The sequence below is a fragment of the Aedes aegypti genome, chromosome 3 (genome assembly GCF_002204515.2).
Source record: "Aedes aegypti strain LVP_AGWG chromosome 3, AaegL5.0 Primary Assembly, whole genome shotgun sequence".
Lineage (NCBI taxonomy): Eukaryota > Metazoa > Arthropoda > Insecta > Diptera > Culicidae > Aedes > Aedes aegypti.
This window is the reverse complement of record NC_035109.1, coordinates 51,679,728-51,697,577: the sequence shown is the minus strand read 5'-3', so window position 1 is coordinate 51,697,577 and position 17,850 is coordinate 51,679,728. Positions and strand designations below refer to the sequence as shown.

The following is a 17,850-nucleotide window of genomic DNA, read 5'->3' as shown; positions in this document are numbered from 1 at the left end:
TTGACGTTTACACACTACCGCCACCTGTTGGCCGATCGGCCAAACACACCGATTTAAGCATTAGGCGTATTCGTGATCAAACGTCAACATCCCACCGCAAAATCGCTACACGGAGAGGCGAAACAACTCAAATTTAAGTATTTTTCACTCAACTTGACAGCTAAGTGGAATGATTCAAAATTGAGTTATTTGAAAAGTATTCAATTTGTGGTCATTACGGGAAAACTTCAGTTTGAGTGATTTTAACTGATTCGCAAGAAGTAGCTATTGGATAGAAACTACTTAAAATTGAGTGTTGTACTAAAGCTGATTCCTTAAAAAATAATTATATTCTTAGCTTTCATGGGATTAGCAATTGTTTTATTAATTCTATCTAGTACAAAAACAGCAACTCGACACGAATGCCACATTAATGGTAAAGTGTCGCAAATAAATAATAATAATAATAACAAAAACAGCAAGATATAACACTATTAATACTATTTTAAATACATATTCCTTCGTTTCTGTTGGGCATCTGAATTTCCAAACGGTGCTTCCAATGATCTTGAGGAGCTTTTGTTCCAGCGCATCGGAAATGCTGTTATCAAGGCTGTAAAGTGGGGAAATAGAAAAATTAAGCATCAAATTGCACAAAAATAATGATCAAAACTCACCGACTCAGGACATAAAAATACTAACGGTTCCAATGTTTGGCTCCGGAAGATTCAACCTCGGGATGGTTCTGATTATTTTCCTTGAATCCGCGTTTTTGAGAATCTCTGAAATACAAATGTTTCGACATTGTAGAAACGTTATTTAAAATAATACAATACATCTTACCTACGCAACACTTTCAATATTTCAGCAACTAACACAGAATTGAAAATAAACATGGCGTAAAAAAATTTCATCCAAAAAGGAGTACTGGACTAACTCTTGATTTTGGATACTTCCTAAGAATCTGAAGCAAAACAGAATCAAAATAAAATGTCAACTTGCAAATAACTCAAATTTAAGTACTTATGACTATACCTCAAGATTGAGTTAAAAGTATTCAAAATACAGAATCAAATAATAACCAAATAGGCAGTGTTAGACAAGTACTGCATTTTGAGTACTTTTTATCTCATATTTGAGTTGTTTCGCTTCTCCGTGTAGTATTTGGAGGTGATTTCCCAAGTAACACTAGTAGCTGAACAATAGTTTTTTAAACTGATATAAGCTTAAAAGTAATTTGTTCAGCTCTTATTCAGCAAAAATGTTTGTTGGGTTTAACCTCCAAATTGCCAAATAACCTCCAAATCATCACCTCCAAGTTAGTTCTAAACCTCCGTCATATGAAATATGGTGGCGCGTCGATCGCCGCAAGCTTATCGTTAAGCAGTCAATATGTTCTCGCGACTACACGCAAACAAATTTTATTGTATAATCTACCGATTGCATAGTAGAATTAAGAACTGCACCAACGATTTTCAACCGACTACAAAAATCTGTTAAGTTTACTATAATCTGGTACAAATCACTGAGCAGTGCAGTAAATGTGACCATGTCCATAGTAGCATCCATTGAAAAGCATTGTATTTCAATCCGTGACACCCACCGTACAACACAGTGTGGTCAAAAGCACAATGCGAAACTTGTCAAATCAAGCATGTTTCTAGTCATAAATACTGCAACTGTGGTTAAATACACCGAATATATTTTCTTGTGTAGTTATGTTGACTATGTTTTGGTAGAGTTGACAGAATAATGTAGTCGGTTGAAAATCGTTGGTGCAGTTCTTAATTTTACCATGGATTCAGTAATTTCAACAATAAAATTCGTTTCAGTGTATGATTTTCATCGAAATTTGTTCTAAGTGTTACGTCTGTTTGTCTGTGTTCTAAATATTTACTTTCTAAATTCTAAAAAGGGATGAATCCAAATGTTCTATTAATGCATGAGATTATCTACAGGATCTTAGCTTCGACATATGCTAAAAGTAGAAACTTATTCGATTCAAATTCAATTTGTTCAAAGTACACATCTCTTCAGCCACGAAGCTCGAAAAACGACGTTCGCTAGACAGAAACTACAGCAGAAAGTCTGGAAAAATTGAAGGTATCGTTGGTTGAATTGCTTGAAAAATTCTTAGTAGAATCCACTTTCACTTTCGTAGAAATTTCTCGATGAAATTCTTGATCAAAGGCACAGTATAATTCAAATATATATTTTTTAGAATCCTTGAAATAAAAATTCCTTGACTCAAGGATTCCTTGGAAACAGGTTTTGGACATATTCTGGATAAATTCCTAGAGGAATCTGTTAAGTCAATACTGATCAAATGTTCCCTGATGGGTTCCTCGAAACCATTTCTGGAGAAAATGTAAGAAGCTTTCATCATCAGAAGGGGTGCCTAGTCAAATTTCTGGAAGATCCCTGTCGGAATTATTTTAAGCATATGTTTTCAGTTTTATGAATGCCAGGAATGCTCAAGATGTGTTCATGGAGAAATTGTTGGATGAATCTTTGGAGTCACGCTAGAAATAATTCTAGATGAAATGCGTGGTGGAATTCCACTGCCGTTATACGCATAATTGTCCCATGTTCCAAAATATGCAATCGAGAAAAACACGTTTAAAGATTTTAACACATTTAGGCCTCGTATTGACCAGGTGTGTGGAAAATTAAATTAAAATCTTTACAATAGCATAAAGAATAGCGTGTTCATTAGAGTCAAGAGTTTGTATTATGGGAATAAAGTAAATTTAGCTACGAAATACAAAGTGGGACTGTTATGCCTAGAAATACGGGTTTTTTGGTGAATTTCTGCGCATAACAGTCCCACTGATAGTAGTGACCAATTATGTGCTAAGCATACTGCTGTAGATGGCCGTTCTTACGTATAGATTGTACCGAATGTAGAGGACGTATATCCTCAAGACTATGTTAAGGCACCTAATGAAGGCTCAAGTGGCATGTGCCAAACGGAGCCACGTGTGGGGATGTGAAAAAATACGATTTTATAGTTTGGGATGGGAAGCAAAGCTTTCTGAATGTGTGATAATGAGAAAATGCATGAGTTAGGAAAAGAAAGAGTGGATAAGTAAGTTAGAAAGTTTATAAGATGTAATAAATTCCTATATCGACTCTTCCAGCTGCAGGCTTGAGAGAAACTCGTCTGCGAATTCAAGGTTATTCTGCAGAGTAAATCTTCAAACGATTTGACATTTCCTTGGACTTGATTTGCAAAATCATGATATTTGATACATCGCAAATTAAGTTTTAGAACCACCAACATATTTGCCACTTGCACCGAAGAGCTAATTATCCGGAAATACCCAGTATGTGGCCAGGTCATCCAAAACCTCTTGAACTATTCTTCTTCTGACTTGACTTTGTCTTCTTCTTGACTTCATCAAGTTTGATATGTCGCAAGATAAGTCTCAGAACTGCCAATATACTAGTCACTTCCTCTGGGAAATAGGCTATCCAAAACAACCGGGCATGCTATCAAGTCATCCAAGAACTTTTGAATGACCCTTCTTTAGCTTCGATTTGGGAATTTATGATGTTTGATGTTGCCAGCAAGGTTTCAGAACCGACAGCTTAGAGGCCATTTCCCTCAGGGAACCGGGAATTTGGAACAATCCGACATGTGGTCAAGTGATTCAAATATATTTTAACCACCTTTAGAATGGATCATTGAAGGTAGTTTTTGTCAGTGCTCACCGCATCAAAACAAAGGCGCCACTGTATATGGAATTTAACATTGTGACAGCATTGCTGTTCTGTCAAACACACAAGGCTACGGTGGCGCTATCTATGCTTTCCATAGCGGCCGTTTTGATTATGTTAATGATCCATTGATTCGCAATTTCATGAAAATTGATATGTCGCGAGCCAGGTTCCAGATTCACCAATATAATGACGACTTTCACCAGTAAACCGGTATTCGGAACAACCCAGCATGTAGCCAAGTCATCCAAAAACGGCCGAACTATTTTTATTTGGACTTGGTTTGGTAAATCATGAAGTTGATTTGTCACAAGCCATGGAATCGAAATTAAAGTGATTAGGTACTGATTCTTCAAGTGGGATTATTTCAGTACTCCCCGTGATGAATCCAAAATTACGGTAAATTTCTAATCGATGACTGTGGTTCCAAAAACTAGAAGAATTTTGTGAACCCTGAAAGTTTAACTGAAATTTATTGAAAACGGATGAGAAATAATATTTTGATATTGAAAATTTCAACCAAATTTGACGTCAGGCTCGCATGAATGATGAATGCATCCCGATAATACAAACACATAAAACAGGCTGTGTTTTGCATGGGGTGTAAATCCAACATAAGAAGATATTCAAAACGATTTTCCCAAACACCAGCTAATTAAAAACTGTCAACTGAATATTTTGTTCGAGATCAGCGCAGCGAATTATATAGTGTGACAGTTATGCGTAGAAATCCAGTAGTGGGACAATTATGCGTGGAAATTCAACAATGGGACAACTTGACTTGACTTGTTTTTCATTGAGATTCCGAACAAAGTTAATTTTTGGTAAGTGTTTTCTAAAACTATACGTAAAAATAAACTGTTTGATGACAAAAAGTCAAAAAGCACAAAAAGTAACATGGGACAATTATGCGTATAACGGCAGTCCAGGAGGAACGTCAATTTTTTGGAGAAGTCATTTGAAGAATATATGTTGAAATTCGGCACGGTAAATGGCTGGGCATGGCGTACCTTTGGTACCTCGTGTACCTGAAGGAATAAAATAGACTTCTCTGTGTGGTCCTTAGCCGCCTCCTGCCCAGCAACTCCTATCTCTACCTACTCGCGGTACTGGCCGGGGTACGAGTAACCTTAGCGAAGATCGGGTAACCAACCCAGGTAGGAACTTAGGTCGTATGCTGACAAAGAAGGGGGGTTTGCTTCTGCAAACCTATAGCATCTGTACTCCATGTTAGGACCCGAGGAGGAAAGAATAACTCCCAATAACTTATGCATACCATATTTTGGTATCATACCACAATTAGGTATTGTTCAGTTATCAATACCTCATTTTGGTATTCAAATGGTATTTGAAAAAAAAAATGTTTAAAACAATTAAAAATACTTCAATTTGGTATTCGATAGCTATTGAGGACTGCTGGAGGTCTAAGGGACGAATGACCTTCGGGTTAAAGTCCCTCTCAAACAACAACAACAACTGCTGGAGGTATTGAACTAGTATTGAAAAATTTCACTTTTTCATGAAAATCCATCAAGTATTATTTAGGTATTACAATACCTGATCTAATTATCAGCTTGGTATTTGTAGAATATGCAGAAGGTATCATTTGAGGTATTTTACTTCTTATGCAGGGCTCATTCATACCTCATTCAGGTTGTAAGTTTGGTATGGAATACCTCAATTTGGTATTCAGTAGTTATTTTCTTCTGCTCGGGGAGCGGCTCACAACAGCCTCTGTTCCCCACGTCAGGGGTGGCCGTTCGTCGTCCGAGTGCCAGAGAAGGACTCTAAGCCAAACTGTGCACTACGGCCCTCCGAACATTTAGGGGGAATGGTCCTCCGGAAATCTAGGGGGTTGGTGTCAGGCCCTCCAAGCCAACCGTAAAAACATATCAGCACAGGAACGTCAACGAGAGAATACGAACCGGAACAATCGGCAAAGACCACAGCGACGGAAATGGACGTGGAACGGCAAATCTCTCAACTTCATCGGAAGCACACGCATACTCTCCGATGTACTGAAGATCCGCGGTTTCGACATCGTAGCGACGTAGGAGGTGTGCTGGACAGGAGCAATGGTGCGAACGTTTAGAGGTAATCACCATCTACCAGAGCTACGGCAACACACGTGAGCTGGAAGCAGCTTTTATAGTGATGGGTGATATGCAAAGGCGCGTGATCGGGTGGTGTTTTACACGTAGGTCGAACGCGTGTACGACCGCTGTCCATGTCACGACGTCAAGATCATCATAGGAGATTTGAACGCTCAGGTTGGCCAGGAGGAGGAGTTCAGACCGACAATTGGAACCAGCTGACGAACGAGAACGGCCTACGACTGATAGATTTCCTAAAACATTAAAGATCTCCTTGCATTTTTTTGGTAGTAATTTCTGACGAAATTATTGGAGGATTATAAATATGCAACAATTGGTCGAATTACTGGATAAAACCTTGAAGAACTAAGGATTAAAAGTTTTTAGTAAGAATTTTTCGAATGTACTCACTTTAAATGGCGATAACAAGTCCCACTAATCGGTGAATGAATCCCATCCTCAAACGCAAAGATCCAGAAGTGGGATCGTCGTTGTGTTATTATAAAAGCCAGAACACATGCAATTCAATTAAAAATGTTTTTTTCGTGTAAGCTACTCAAACATACAACCCTAAATATTGATCTATCTATCAATCTATGAACTTAAGCTTATTAGAGCATTCAGTTCACGAGCGTCTTGAACGCTTCCATCGTTTTCATCATGGCGGCGTGTGCCGTTTCGAAGTTGGCCAGCTTTTTCGTCAGCTCCGCCAACCGGTCCTCCTTCTCCTTGAGCTGCTTGGCCAGTTCCAACCGGCTGCAGGCCGCGTACTCCGGGTAGAATTCCTCCACCATTCGTCGCTGAAGACGGTCCTCTTCAGACACGATCTGCACGTCTTCGGTTTGAACGGACGAATTCCGATAGGCTACGACTACGGCTGGTAATGGTGGCTTGGGGGTTGTTTCCACCGGTTCTATCAGTTCCGGTATGGGTAGATTGTCCGATTCGACTACATCGGAATCTTCTTTGCTATCTAGTTTTACTCGTTTTAGCTCGGGTTCTTCAACAGCCGGTGAACTTGTTCTCGATTCCTGATCTCCGTTGGAAACGGTGTCAGCGCCTTCAGCTCTTTCCGTTGGATTGAGCTCTTCCTCTATGAAATAAACGATGTCCTCCTCGCAGTCTTCCTCTAATGCTTCCAGTGACTCAATTGCTTCAATCGGCTCAATGGCCATCGAGCCATCTTCCGAAGATGCAGATATTTTCTCGGCTTTTTCTGAGCTATCTTCCAAAAATGCAGGTGTTTGCTCGGCTTTCTCTGAACGATCTTCCAAAGATGCAGATGTTTTATCTGCCTTCACTAAACGTTCTACCAGGATCGTTTCCGTCCTGGTCGGCATCTCATTTTTCCGTACGCTAACCCCTGTGGTGGGTAAATCGTAAAGAGCGGCCTTGTCGTAATGGATCAAAGTGGGAACGGCCACCGCATTCAGCATCCGGGAGTTGGAATTCCGATAGTCCGTGGCTTTGAAGTGCAGCGTGCAAACTACAAACCGTTGCATGAGCAGATCAGCGTCGATGTGTTCTAATTGAAGCGAGCTCTGCCACTGGTCGAAGGCATCTTTCCGCTTCGGGAACCGATGGCACAGGATGGTCAGATCGGTGCTTCTGCAGGATGGGATGGCACAGTGGCGTACCATGTTCGGAGAAGGACTCGATGTCCTCTGATTTCACGGGGTTTCAAGTTTACGTGAATTGAGCACTTTATCTCTGGACACAAAGCGCCTAGTGGGAAGCACTGTTATTACAAATGTCAACAAACATTGATTTTTGTTTTTCTCGGCAGGCGTTATGGTTTTGTGTTGTGACAGGTGTTATGGACGGAACGTCGAAACCAAAATACGTAACCTTACGTTACTAAATGGTAGGGGTAGGTGGTGCAATATCGACCATCTCAGATTTGAGCTTGAAATTGATAAAGGGGATTAATAAAATACAAAAAAATAGAGGAAAACATGCATGCCAGCATAGTAACGCACTTGCGCTAGTGTATATGCACGAAAAACCGCTAAAAGGTAACGATAAAAAAAATTTGCATGGCGAAATGTATCTAACGAATTATTTCTCAAAATTGGGAACTAAAAAAATATTCAGTACCGGTTGTACGTAATGATAATGACTATCACGCCTACCAAATATTTTTTCGATTAATGCTTTCATTTACGAGCAATTTGAAGTTAGATGCCTTTCCCCATACAAAATTAAACGAGAAAACTTCTGCTGATCAACTGTGGACAAGACCAAAGCAGGTAATCCATTGTTCCCTCACGCCACTCGTAGAATAAACCCAAATATCTATTTCTTTCCACTGTATAGAAAAACGTATCGAACGTGTGCTGTTAAAATATGATTTCATCTATTGGCATACGTTTTATTGACTTCACTACTGCTGAGCATTCAACATATGTGTTTATGCGGTACTCTCATGATAAGTAATTTATGTTTAGCATAATATTGTTCGTGTGTCTGTTTTGTTGCAACTTTTTTTTGTGTGTGTGTTACTATAATAATGAATGTTTGGCTGGAAAAAAGTACATCTGATCCTTTCTTCAATTTTCTACGCAACCATATGTGTGTGATGAGAAATTGTTTCTACTTTTTTGTGTGAGTGTTCTCGATAAGCCATAATCGCCCAGCCCAAATGGCTTTGCCCTGCAAAATATGCGTGATTCCATTACTTTGATTATCAATCGAGTTACAAATAGATATATTTTGTTTTTTTTTTATCGCGACAGGAAATTTCTTAACTATTAATACTACTCAAGCATTCAACATTAGCATACGTTTGATGAGAATGAGTCATCGAACCGAGCGGACTGGTGTTCGGTTCCGCAACGCCAAATGCTTTTGCGTCACCACTGTACGGGAGGATTGGTTCTTTCCTTGATTGAACTTTGAAAAGGGCAGGTCGATTCTCAGACCTAGAACTGTATTGATGTTACTTTCATGCTTAATGAAACGGGGAATGTGTGGAATCCCTGTGCACCAGGACGAAACCCCCCATCTTAGTGTTCGGCCACACTGTGCGGTTCGGGATGGTAGTTATCCATATCGGGAAGGGGATTGCCCCATTCGCGTGCCATGATCAGGATTGTGTTCTGATGTAGCTTAGGGCCAATCAGCGGATTCATCTGAGCCATATAACAGCAGAGCCAGCTAGAATGGAAAGAGATACAATTATTAGTACATATCTATGACTGGTTTCTATATAATATCTGGGATATCCTAGTCAAGAGATTATTGTGCATCAATTAATGAAGATGTGTTTCAAACTCTGGAAACAATCAAAATATTACTCCTGTACTCCCCAGACCATTTATAAGGTGTCTATAACCTGAAAAAAAAACCTGGAAAATCAGTGAAAGTTCGGTGATTTCACTTGAGGTCAGGGAAAAAAATATTCACACTATGTTCTTATATCTAAATGAGTCGTTCTAAAATGAATCCGATGAAAATTGTTGACTATCTCTGACCTCGAACTGAAAAGCAGTTACGATTCCTTCCTGTGTAGTGGTTAGAACACTCGCCTCTCACGCCGAGGACCTGGGATCGGATCCCATCCCCGACATAGTCACTTATGACGTAAAAAGTTATAGTGACGACTTCCTTCGGAAGGGAAGTAAAGCCGTTGGTCCCGAGATGAACTAGCCCAGGGCTAAAAATCTCGTTAATAAAGTCAAACCAACCAACCAACGATTCCTTCCTGTGCCTAAGACGTCTTCAAGCACTTGAATTGGAGTACAAACGATAGTATTTTTTGTATAAAATATGACATATATTTTCGATATTCAATATCTAGATTTTTAGAACCGTAGTAAAAGTTGGGTTACATGACTACTAATAGTCCCTTAAATCGTGTTCTATAATTAAATATCTCCAACACAATGGTCTGTTCAATATTGAGTTATAGAGAGTAACTTTATTTTAGGAGACATCATAAAAAATCGAGAGTTTCCATGACTCTGCACGGAAATAAATCTTCACAGTATCCTTAAGAGTGCTTTGGGTTTGAATCAATTTAAGAACTTCTCTTATCTGGTAAAAAATCATACTTGTTTTGGTTGAGATCAATGACATGGAATTTTAATCAACTGGAAAGTCGGGGATATGATGATAAGCCCACAAGTTTAAAGGAAATCAAAACGGTTTTTCATTGACCGTTATTATTGCGATAAATATAACTTAAAAAAATGACTCAAAGATGGTTTGTATAGGTAATAAACATCTGAGAAGGGTTTAAAAAAATCGTTTAAAAGCTTCAATTTGAAATTTCCTAATATACACTCCCGCGCATAAGTTTGGGTTCACCCCCTAAAAAACATTCAAAACTGTTCAGTCCATATCTCTGTGATTTCATGTCCAATTGGAACTCTCTAAGCTGCATTCGAAAGGCAAAGAGTTATTCTTAATTCGTATGTATTTTTCCAAAAACATTTTTTGAACTTTGTTTACTAAATTTTTACTTAAATTTGTGACATTTTTCGAAAAACACACTGAAAAATCATATCTAATTTGCTCAGCAATGGATCGACCACAATTTTAAAACAAGGTGTGATTAGAATCGTAATCTTATATTCTTTGAAGAAACCCCACGAAATTTTGGCAGAAAAATCTGGAAAGTATTCAAAATCAATGAAACAGTCAGTCAAGTCATCGTGCAAAAGTTTGGGTTCACCCCTCAGTGCAAAAGTTTGGGTTCACCTGAACTTACTTAAATCTGTGAAATCTCAAACCAATCATGTACGCGCCATTATTTGAGCTCAAAAAAGCTTTAAACTACTAAAATCGGTTGAAAAATGTCAGAGATATTGACAAAAATGATGTGCGAGCGGCTCAGGTGAACCCAAACTTTTGCACGATGACTTGACTGACTGTTTCATTGATTTTGAAAACTTTCCAGATTTTTCCGCCAACATTTCGTGGGGTCTCTTCAAAGAATATAAGATTACGATTCTAATGACACTTTGATTAAAAATTTTGGTCGATCCATTGCTGAGGAAATTAGATAAGATTTTTCAGTGTGTTTTTTGAAAAATCTCACAACTTTAAGTAAAAATTTAGTACACAAAGTTCAAAAAATGTTTTTGGAAAAATACATACGAAGTAAGAATAACTCTTTGTCTTTCGAATGCGGCTCAAAGAGTTTCAATTGGAAGTGTATTCACAGAGATATGGACAGAACACTTTTGTATGTTTTTGAGGGGGTGAACCCAAACTTTTGCACGGGAGTGTAGCTTTCTAATATCGTTAATAGTCTTCCAGTGTTATCAACCACAAACCGAAATCACACGCTATAAATGTATTCCTCTATTTACTGTTTTTGCATAGGCCCAAACGCTATGAGGTACAATAATTTGGATAACCAGCACTCGGATAACTTGCGTTCTGACCATTTCTTCGAAGATTGCATTCGGAACATGAGCCAACGATTGTGTTCTGGCTACCATCCTCATTTGCTAAATCTTTCTATCCGATTTTTTTTTGATAAAGTCTAATTCTGATTAACAGGAAATACTCATTTATTGTATTTCCAGTGTAAGGCGTGTATGAAAATTAAGAGAATAGAGAGCAACAATGAATTGGAAAATCGCCTGAAAAATACAGAACGGTCGTTATTGTTTTATTAAATGGAATTCAAAATCATAGCACTTGCGATGCTTTATTGCTGTTGTAGTTATGGTTTCACAAAAAAAATATAATAGGGTAACGGTCGTATTTTGGACCCCCTAAGGAAGTGATTTTAGTTTTTAGTTCCAATCAATTGCACAGCGTAACCAAGTCAAAGAACATGCCTAAATGTAGAGAAAAACTTCCCCTACGAGATAAAAATGCCCCTACGATCATGTGGGATCCAAAATATGTCGAAAATAATTGAATTGTGAAGCACTATTTTTCATTATTTTGGACACACCAATACATTTTGGACCCTCAAAGTATATATTTTGGACCCCCGGCATTTTTTATCGATTGGCGAAAAAGTCCACGACACTCGTTGTATAATATGCTTGCCCATAGTCTAATCAATCGATTGACAATGGAAAACCGAAGAAATTCTACGCTTTTAGTGCGGAAATTTGAAAAACGTTTTTGTTTACATTTGAAAAATGTCTGGCGACTTTAATTTCTGTGTGTAACGTGTTGTAACGGTTGCATATATGAGCCGATTAAATTAAATTAATTTCAGATAAAATAAACACATGTTCTATGTACAAACGGTTGATGCAATTGCGGAATAGTCCTATCTTTCCAAATGGCATGCGAATTGAGTTGGTCTTTCGATTTAAACTGGAAGATTTGCAGGAAAATGGCCCAGGGGGTATATATATATATATATTCTCGAACTTTTCATCATTGGTTTCGTTTCTAGGAACTTGGCCGGAGATTTATGATCAACACATAAACAAATCCACGACAAGCAAATTGTAGTTCGGTCGAACCTGAATCGGGTTGGGTTTAAACTGTGATTCAATTCGTCAATTCCATCCTAAGTTCAAAAACGAACTCGATATATGCAAAAACGAGATAAACAAAATTTTATAGTAGGGGATCTGAGGAAAATTTTTCATAGGGGAGGCAAAAGACGCCATTCTCGATTTGATGTGTTATAAAATTTCCACCCGAGATTATAAATATGATTCCCTATATAAATTGTTGTGTTTTTCTCTAGAAAATCGTTAAAAACGTTTTTCATTGTTTTCGTTGCGATTATGTGAGATTTTTTAGAACGATAAATAACTTAATTACTGAAACTACTATAGTTTGTATTACATGCGAAAAATGTTAAATTTGTCCTTAAAAAGCGTATTTAAGGACCTAAACTGTAACCTTTGGGCTCTCGCGCTGCTGTACTTTGTACAACAGTTGTGATGCTATCATTTTGCAATAAATATGTCTATCGACATAAAACCGATTCGAGTAAGACCACAATTTTAAATCTCAAAGTCCAAATAATTTCAGTAAAGTTGTTCTGGTGGTGGTGCGCTATACCTCCTTTAATTCAAAATTTGACCGCTAGTTGGCACTAGGTAGTAGGCATGAAACTTTTACTTTCATTTGGCAGATATCTTTTTTTTTTCCTTATCTGTAGAGCTTTTTAACCACTGCTTCTATTATTTAGGAATATTATGGTATGACCAATATTTTATTTGGTGCTCATAAAATATTCTTTCACAATTTAGATGTGATAGACATTGGTTGATGTGTCACACTGTCCCAACTGCGCACAACTCGTTTTATAAAGTATATTGCCCTATTAGGATTAGTTTGCCAAATTTCCAAGGGCTCTAATAACCCTTTTCCAAATGTTAACATTCTTTGATTAAGCAATGCTCCGCAGTTGCAGAGTAAATGCTCAGCAGTTTCATTTTCAGCTTGAGAAAAACGACATTCAGAGGATTGGATTTTTCCTATCTTGATACCTACTTGCAGATATCTTAGGAGCCTGTCCAGTTGGACAGATGGTGTCTTGGACAAAGTTGTCCAGTTTATCAAGGGCTATCATTGTTCGAGCTAGTTGATTCAAAATTTTTCCACTAGGCGGCGCGAGTGAGCATGGAACTTTTGTTTCGCGAAAATCTCAGGATCCTGACCACTTAGAAATCTAGCGTCTTCGGCAAAATTGTTCAGTAATTCAAGGACTATCACAGTACAACAATGTTGATGATATTTCTGATGGGTAACGGTAACATATAAAACCAATCGCTTCGTAGTTATGAAATTTGTGGCTTAGGTGTCCGGTACTGGGGTATCTCCCCCCAGATATGATCACCATGTTTATTTTATGATAGACCGAACAAAATCATGGGGACGTAAAGGTTAATCACTTGACCACGTAAAACTGATATTTTATATCTTTGGTACAGGTAACCCTGTGCCATGGGGAATACTCACAACAACCAGCAGGTGGCCGCAGTCAGGATCAGGACGCACTGGACAATTCTGCAATACATAAAGATTCATACTTTTAGTTTCGGACCACAAGGCCACCCTACGCAAACAAAAAACTTACCCTCGGTTGGGTCCCTTCGGAGCGATGATCGGCAGGACGATGCCAACCACGCCGAAAATCGCCGAGAAAATAATGATCGGTAAAGCGGACGCGCCCATGATTGCTGTCGGGATGAACAGAAGCGGACAATTAATCACGGAAGAACCAGAAAACTCAATTAGTTTGAGCAGCAGTAGCAAAAGTACCTGGCGACTTGCAAAATCGATTGATCTGAAGTAGAAAATAATAATCACATGACAGGTCTCGGTGAGTGAGTCACTCATGTGACGTCCTTGGTGGGTTGAGTGTCGCTTTGTTTTGAGAACTGTCAGACGTTATCAGCCGTCACTCAGCAGGGCTGTACACTGAGCCAGAAATTTCGTACGAATTTCATAAGAGAACGCTTGTGAATTGATTTCTTGACTGGTTTTCTCTCTTTCATAAGATTCTTTTGAAACACAAAACGTCCGATATTCACAAGAAATTCTTGTCGTTATCATTAGAGATCTTATGCATATCTTTATTTTCCTGAATTCAAAGAGCGATTCTCTAAATACATAATGGTCCTAAAGAATTCCATAATTGATATCTATGATCCTTCATAAGAGTATCTTATGATATTATACCTATTTGCATTATGAACGCAATGATCGATGGAAGTTCACAAGTTTTTCTTATTAGTCTCATTAGATGCTTCTTATGTCTTTATTCCAAAAGAATTTCGTATGAAATTCTTACGTGGTTTTTGATAGGAAGTCGACTGTTTTTCACAAGTGTTACTAATCATTGTCATACGCGCGCTTATGAATCTCAATCCTGAATATTTTGTTATTAGCATCTCTCCACGTAATCCATAAGATTTTCGTATGAAATTGTTAAGAAAATCGTACTCCATTAGATTGTCTTATGAATGCCAATGATCAATGCGTTTGATATCTAAAAAGAGTTTCTTATGGAATTATATCTGTCTATGTAATGAGTGTTATTTCATAAGTCTGTTGTGGAATGTTATAAGATTCTCGAATGAAGAACAAAATACTTCTTATGCCGTTATTCCATAAGAAATTCTTATGTACCTCATACGTTCCGTTTCCTCAGTGTAACACAAGAGCGCTCACGCATTGAGAACTGTCTTTCCACATAATAATGAGGGTTTCGCCACCTGGACTTGTGTTTACTTTCTGATACAGATTTTGTTTACGTGATAAGAGCGGGAGGGCCCGCAATCTCATCAGAGTCGTCCCGCGGATTGCAACCAGAACCAATCGGAACGCGAAAGAAATTCCGCGACAGGGAAAATTTCCTCATAAGAAGTGTATGTATTAAGTAGCTACTGATAAAGCGGTCATTACTTAAATAAAAATTATCGTATCTCTTGCAGTTACACACTGGAACAAAACTACCATGTCATAGTTTTATAAGTAGTGATAGTCCACCGTCTGGCCTGAAACACGTTTGACGACGCAGTTTTATCGTTCGTCAAGTGACTATAAGGTAAGCTCTATATTTATACTTTCTAAACAAACATTACAGGGGAAATCCTGTGCTTCAAGGGCTTTATGCTAATGACAATTCCGTTGAAATAGATAGCGGATAGATAAATTCCTTCAGTTCCAACTCCTCTAGAGGATGTACCTATGCGAATGGATGTATCGTTGTATATCACATGTTGTACACGCGATGTACGCTTTTGGAATAAAACCGTTAAAACGGCTATTCTTATTCCTGATATTAATCAACCCAGAGAATACTGCCTATACTCGCAATACAGTCCCATCAGGAAAATCATCATGCCGAGAAAAACGCAATTGAACATTATTGCAAAGGTTTTCGTAACGCCGCTGCAGGCAGCAGAAAATTCTAGTGGCATTACTCAACACATTATCATTAGAGTACAAGAAAATGAACAACTACTAAAATATTGTGAATGCGGTTGTTTTTTATATACAAATCCAAGATACTTGCCAATGGGATTCGTTATCCGAATACTTTCCTCATAAAATTCAAATATACCCGCATACCAGTCCCATTACTTGGGACTCGCTTACTTAGTTATCGCGCATCTTGACACATTTATTGCCAAGTTTACCAAGGCATTTTTTCTTTTACTACTTGTGAAGCTCAGAATCGTTGTTGGCAAGCGGGAGCACCACGAAGAACCATGCATTCCATTCTGACATTACTATAGGAGTGAGGCGTCGAAGTTATGCCATGCCTACTAGATCGTTTGATGTCCGATCCGATGTTACATTCTCGGAGTTCTTTCAACAGGCTTTTGATTGTCAACCATCATAACAGGGTTGGAAGACAAGATCTATGACAATGTTCATTCAGTACCACACATCCTCCCTCTTCTCAGGAAAAAAAGTTTGAAGTGATGAGTTTTCACATCGTTACCGTCATCACGAAAGCTTTCAGGAACTCAGGATGTATATTTCACATCGCTAAGAACTTCACCGATGTATACTGTTTCATATTTCAACTGTTCACTTGTACATGCGACTTTGAAACATTTTTCCGCTGTAGGATACCCACGCAATCAGAACGGCGTTGAAATTATTGATCGGTTGAATGTCGTTCCATACATTAGAAACGGCAAGCTAATTATATGAAATGACATATCTAAGATGAATTTTGGACAAAATATTGCTATTAATAAACTGACATATATGCGTTCAACAGAGTAGCATCAGTGTTTGGCTTTCATCTTGTTGTACATTCAATCCACCGTACTTTCACGGAAATACTCACTCAAAGACTTGTTTGACTGTTGTTACTTGTTTTGATATAACATATCTACTAGATTCTATAACATTCCCCAGAAAACCATTCCCCCGAAACCCATTCCCCAGAATTCCATTCCCCAGAATCTCATTCCCCAGAATGTACCATTCCCCAGAGTTTCACTCCCCAGAATGAACCATTCCCCAGAAAACCAATCCCCAGAATGGACCATTCCCCAGAAAATTATATACCTACTTTAAAGTTTTGAAATAATCTATTTAAAAAACTTGAAAATTAAACTGCATACAAAGTTGTTTACAAGTACATGAGAAGATTAGCATAGGTGCTGCTAGTTATGAACACTTTACGCATAATTCAAATTTCATTTGCAAATGAACTATCACAGTACTTTCACTTTTATTGGCACTTATGAAGAATGATAGATCAGTCTATGGGGAAACACAATATCCAATATTTATTTAAAAGAATATACAACTCATCACTACTCTGCACAAAATAGAGCTACCGTAATCCGGGGTAACATTGATCGGGATGACTCATCTTGTTAAACGTTCAAATAAAGATTTATTGATGAAACATTTTCGAACCATGAATGGTGCCTCTCTTTCGTATATTCATAAGCTAATGATAATTAAGGTTTTTGTCAAAATTGCGTTTAGTTCATGCGCAAATTTGTCAACTTTTTGAAACAATGATTTCTATCATTTTCACTGACACTACCGAAAATTCATGTCTCACATGAGTTCTGCAGACGATGTGATCAAGGAAAATGCGGGTGTTACTAAAAATGGCATCGCCGAAAACGATTCCGTTGTCAAATCTTTCATAAGTTTATTCAATTAGGCAACATTAACTAATTACTATTACGAATGTAGAATTTCCTGAGGAAATTGCCTAGTTTAGGCGTATTACGCGGTTCAAGGTGTTTTTAATTTTGAAATAACTCAAAAAGTAAATGACTTGTAACAGTTTGGTCTTCATATTCGGCTTCAGGGGCCCTGATTTTAGTAAGTAACGACATTTCCAATATTAGCGAACGTTGTTTACTTGGGTGATCAATGTTACCCCGTATCAGCTGAATCAAAAAATCACTTAAAACATTTATTTAAACATAATTAAATCTTTCGAAAAACAAAATAAAGTACATAGCTAGGAGCGGTGGGTGCCAGTACTTGTTTTAAAAATATGAAACTTGTAACATTTGTATTGTGAAATGAAAAAATTAGGAAAAACTAAAAAAAAATGATCAATGTTACCCGGATTACGGTACACCCTTCTTTCGGTATAGTAGTTTCCAAATGTATAATTTCACATGTATGTCCAATT

General features: G+C 37.9%; 2 protein-coding genes across 2 annotated transcripts in view; one reads left to right on the top strand and one right to left on the bottom strand.

Annotated features, from left to right (window-relative positions):
• Positions 1-8,126: 8,126 nt before the first annotated feature.
• LOC5573964 (V-type proton ATPase subunit e 2) lies at positions 8,127-14,112 on the bottom strand. The gene is made up of 4 exons (XM_011495264.2): positions 13,986-14,112; positions 13,801-13,903; positions 13,683-13,730; positions 8,127-8,948 (listed from the first exon to the last, which is right to left on the bottom strand). Exons 2-4 carry the CDS (start codon positions 13,896-13,898, stop codon positions 8,798-8,800), a joined length of 297 nt encoding a protein of 98 aa, XP_011493566.1. The 5' UTR covers positions 13,899-13,903; positions 13,986-14,112; the 3' UTR covers positions 8,127-8,797.
• Positions 14,113-14,922: 810 nt separating this feature from the next.
• The window catches only part of LOC5573979 (sodium-independent sulfate anion transporter), a 45,628-nt gene continuing 42,700 nt past the window's right edge, over positions 14,923-17,850 (top strand). Inside the window, exons 1-2 of the mRNA XM_021854643.1 lie at positions 14,923-15,094; positions 15,161-15,273. The gene's annotated coding sequence lies outside the window, so the exon portion shown is untranslated. The remainder of the gene's footprint in view (positions 15,095-15,160; positions 15,274-17,850) is intronic.

Coding starts and splice junctions, on each gene's coding strand:
- LOC5573964 (XM_011495264.2), bottom strand. CDS start 13,898: ATGGGCGCGTCCGCTTTACCGATCATTATTTTCTCGGCGATTTTCGGC. Junction 13,731..13,800: donor CCGAAGGGACCCAACCGAGG/GTAAGTTTTTTG, acceptor TATGTATTGCAG/AATTGTCCAGTGCGTCCTGA. Junction 8,949..13,682: donor GCGGCCACCTGCTGGTTGTT/GTGAGTATTCCC, acceptor TTTCCATTCTAG/CTGGCTCTGCTGTTATATGG.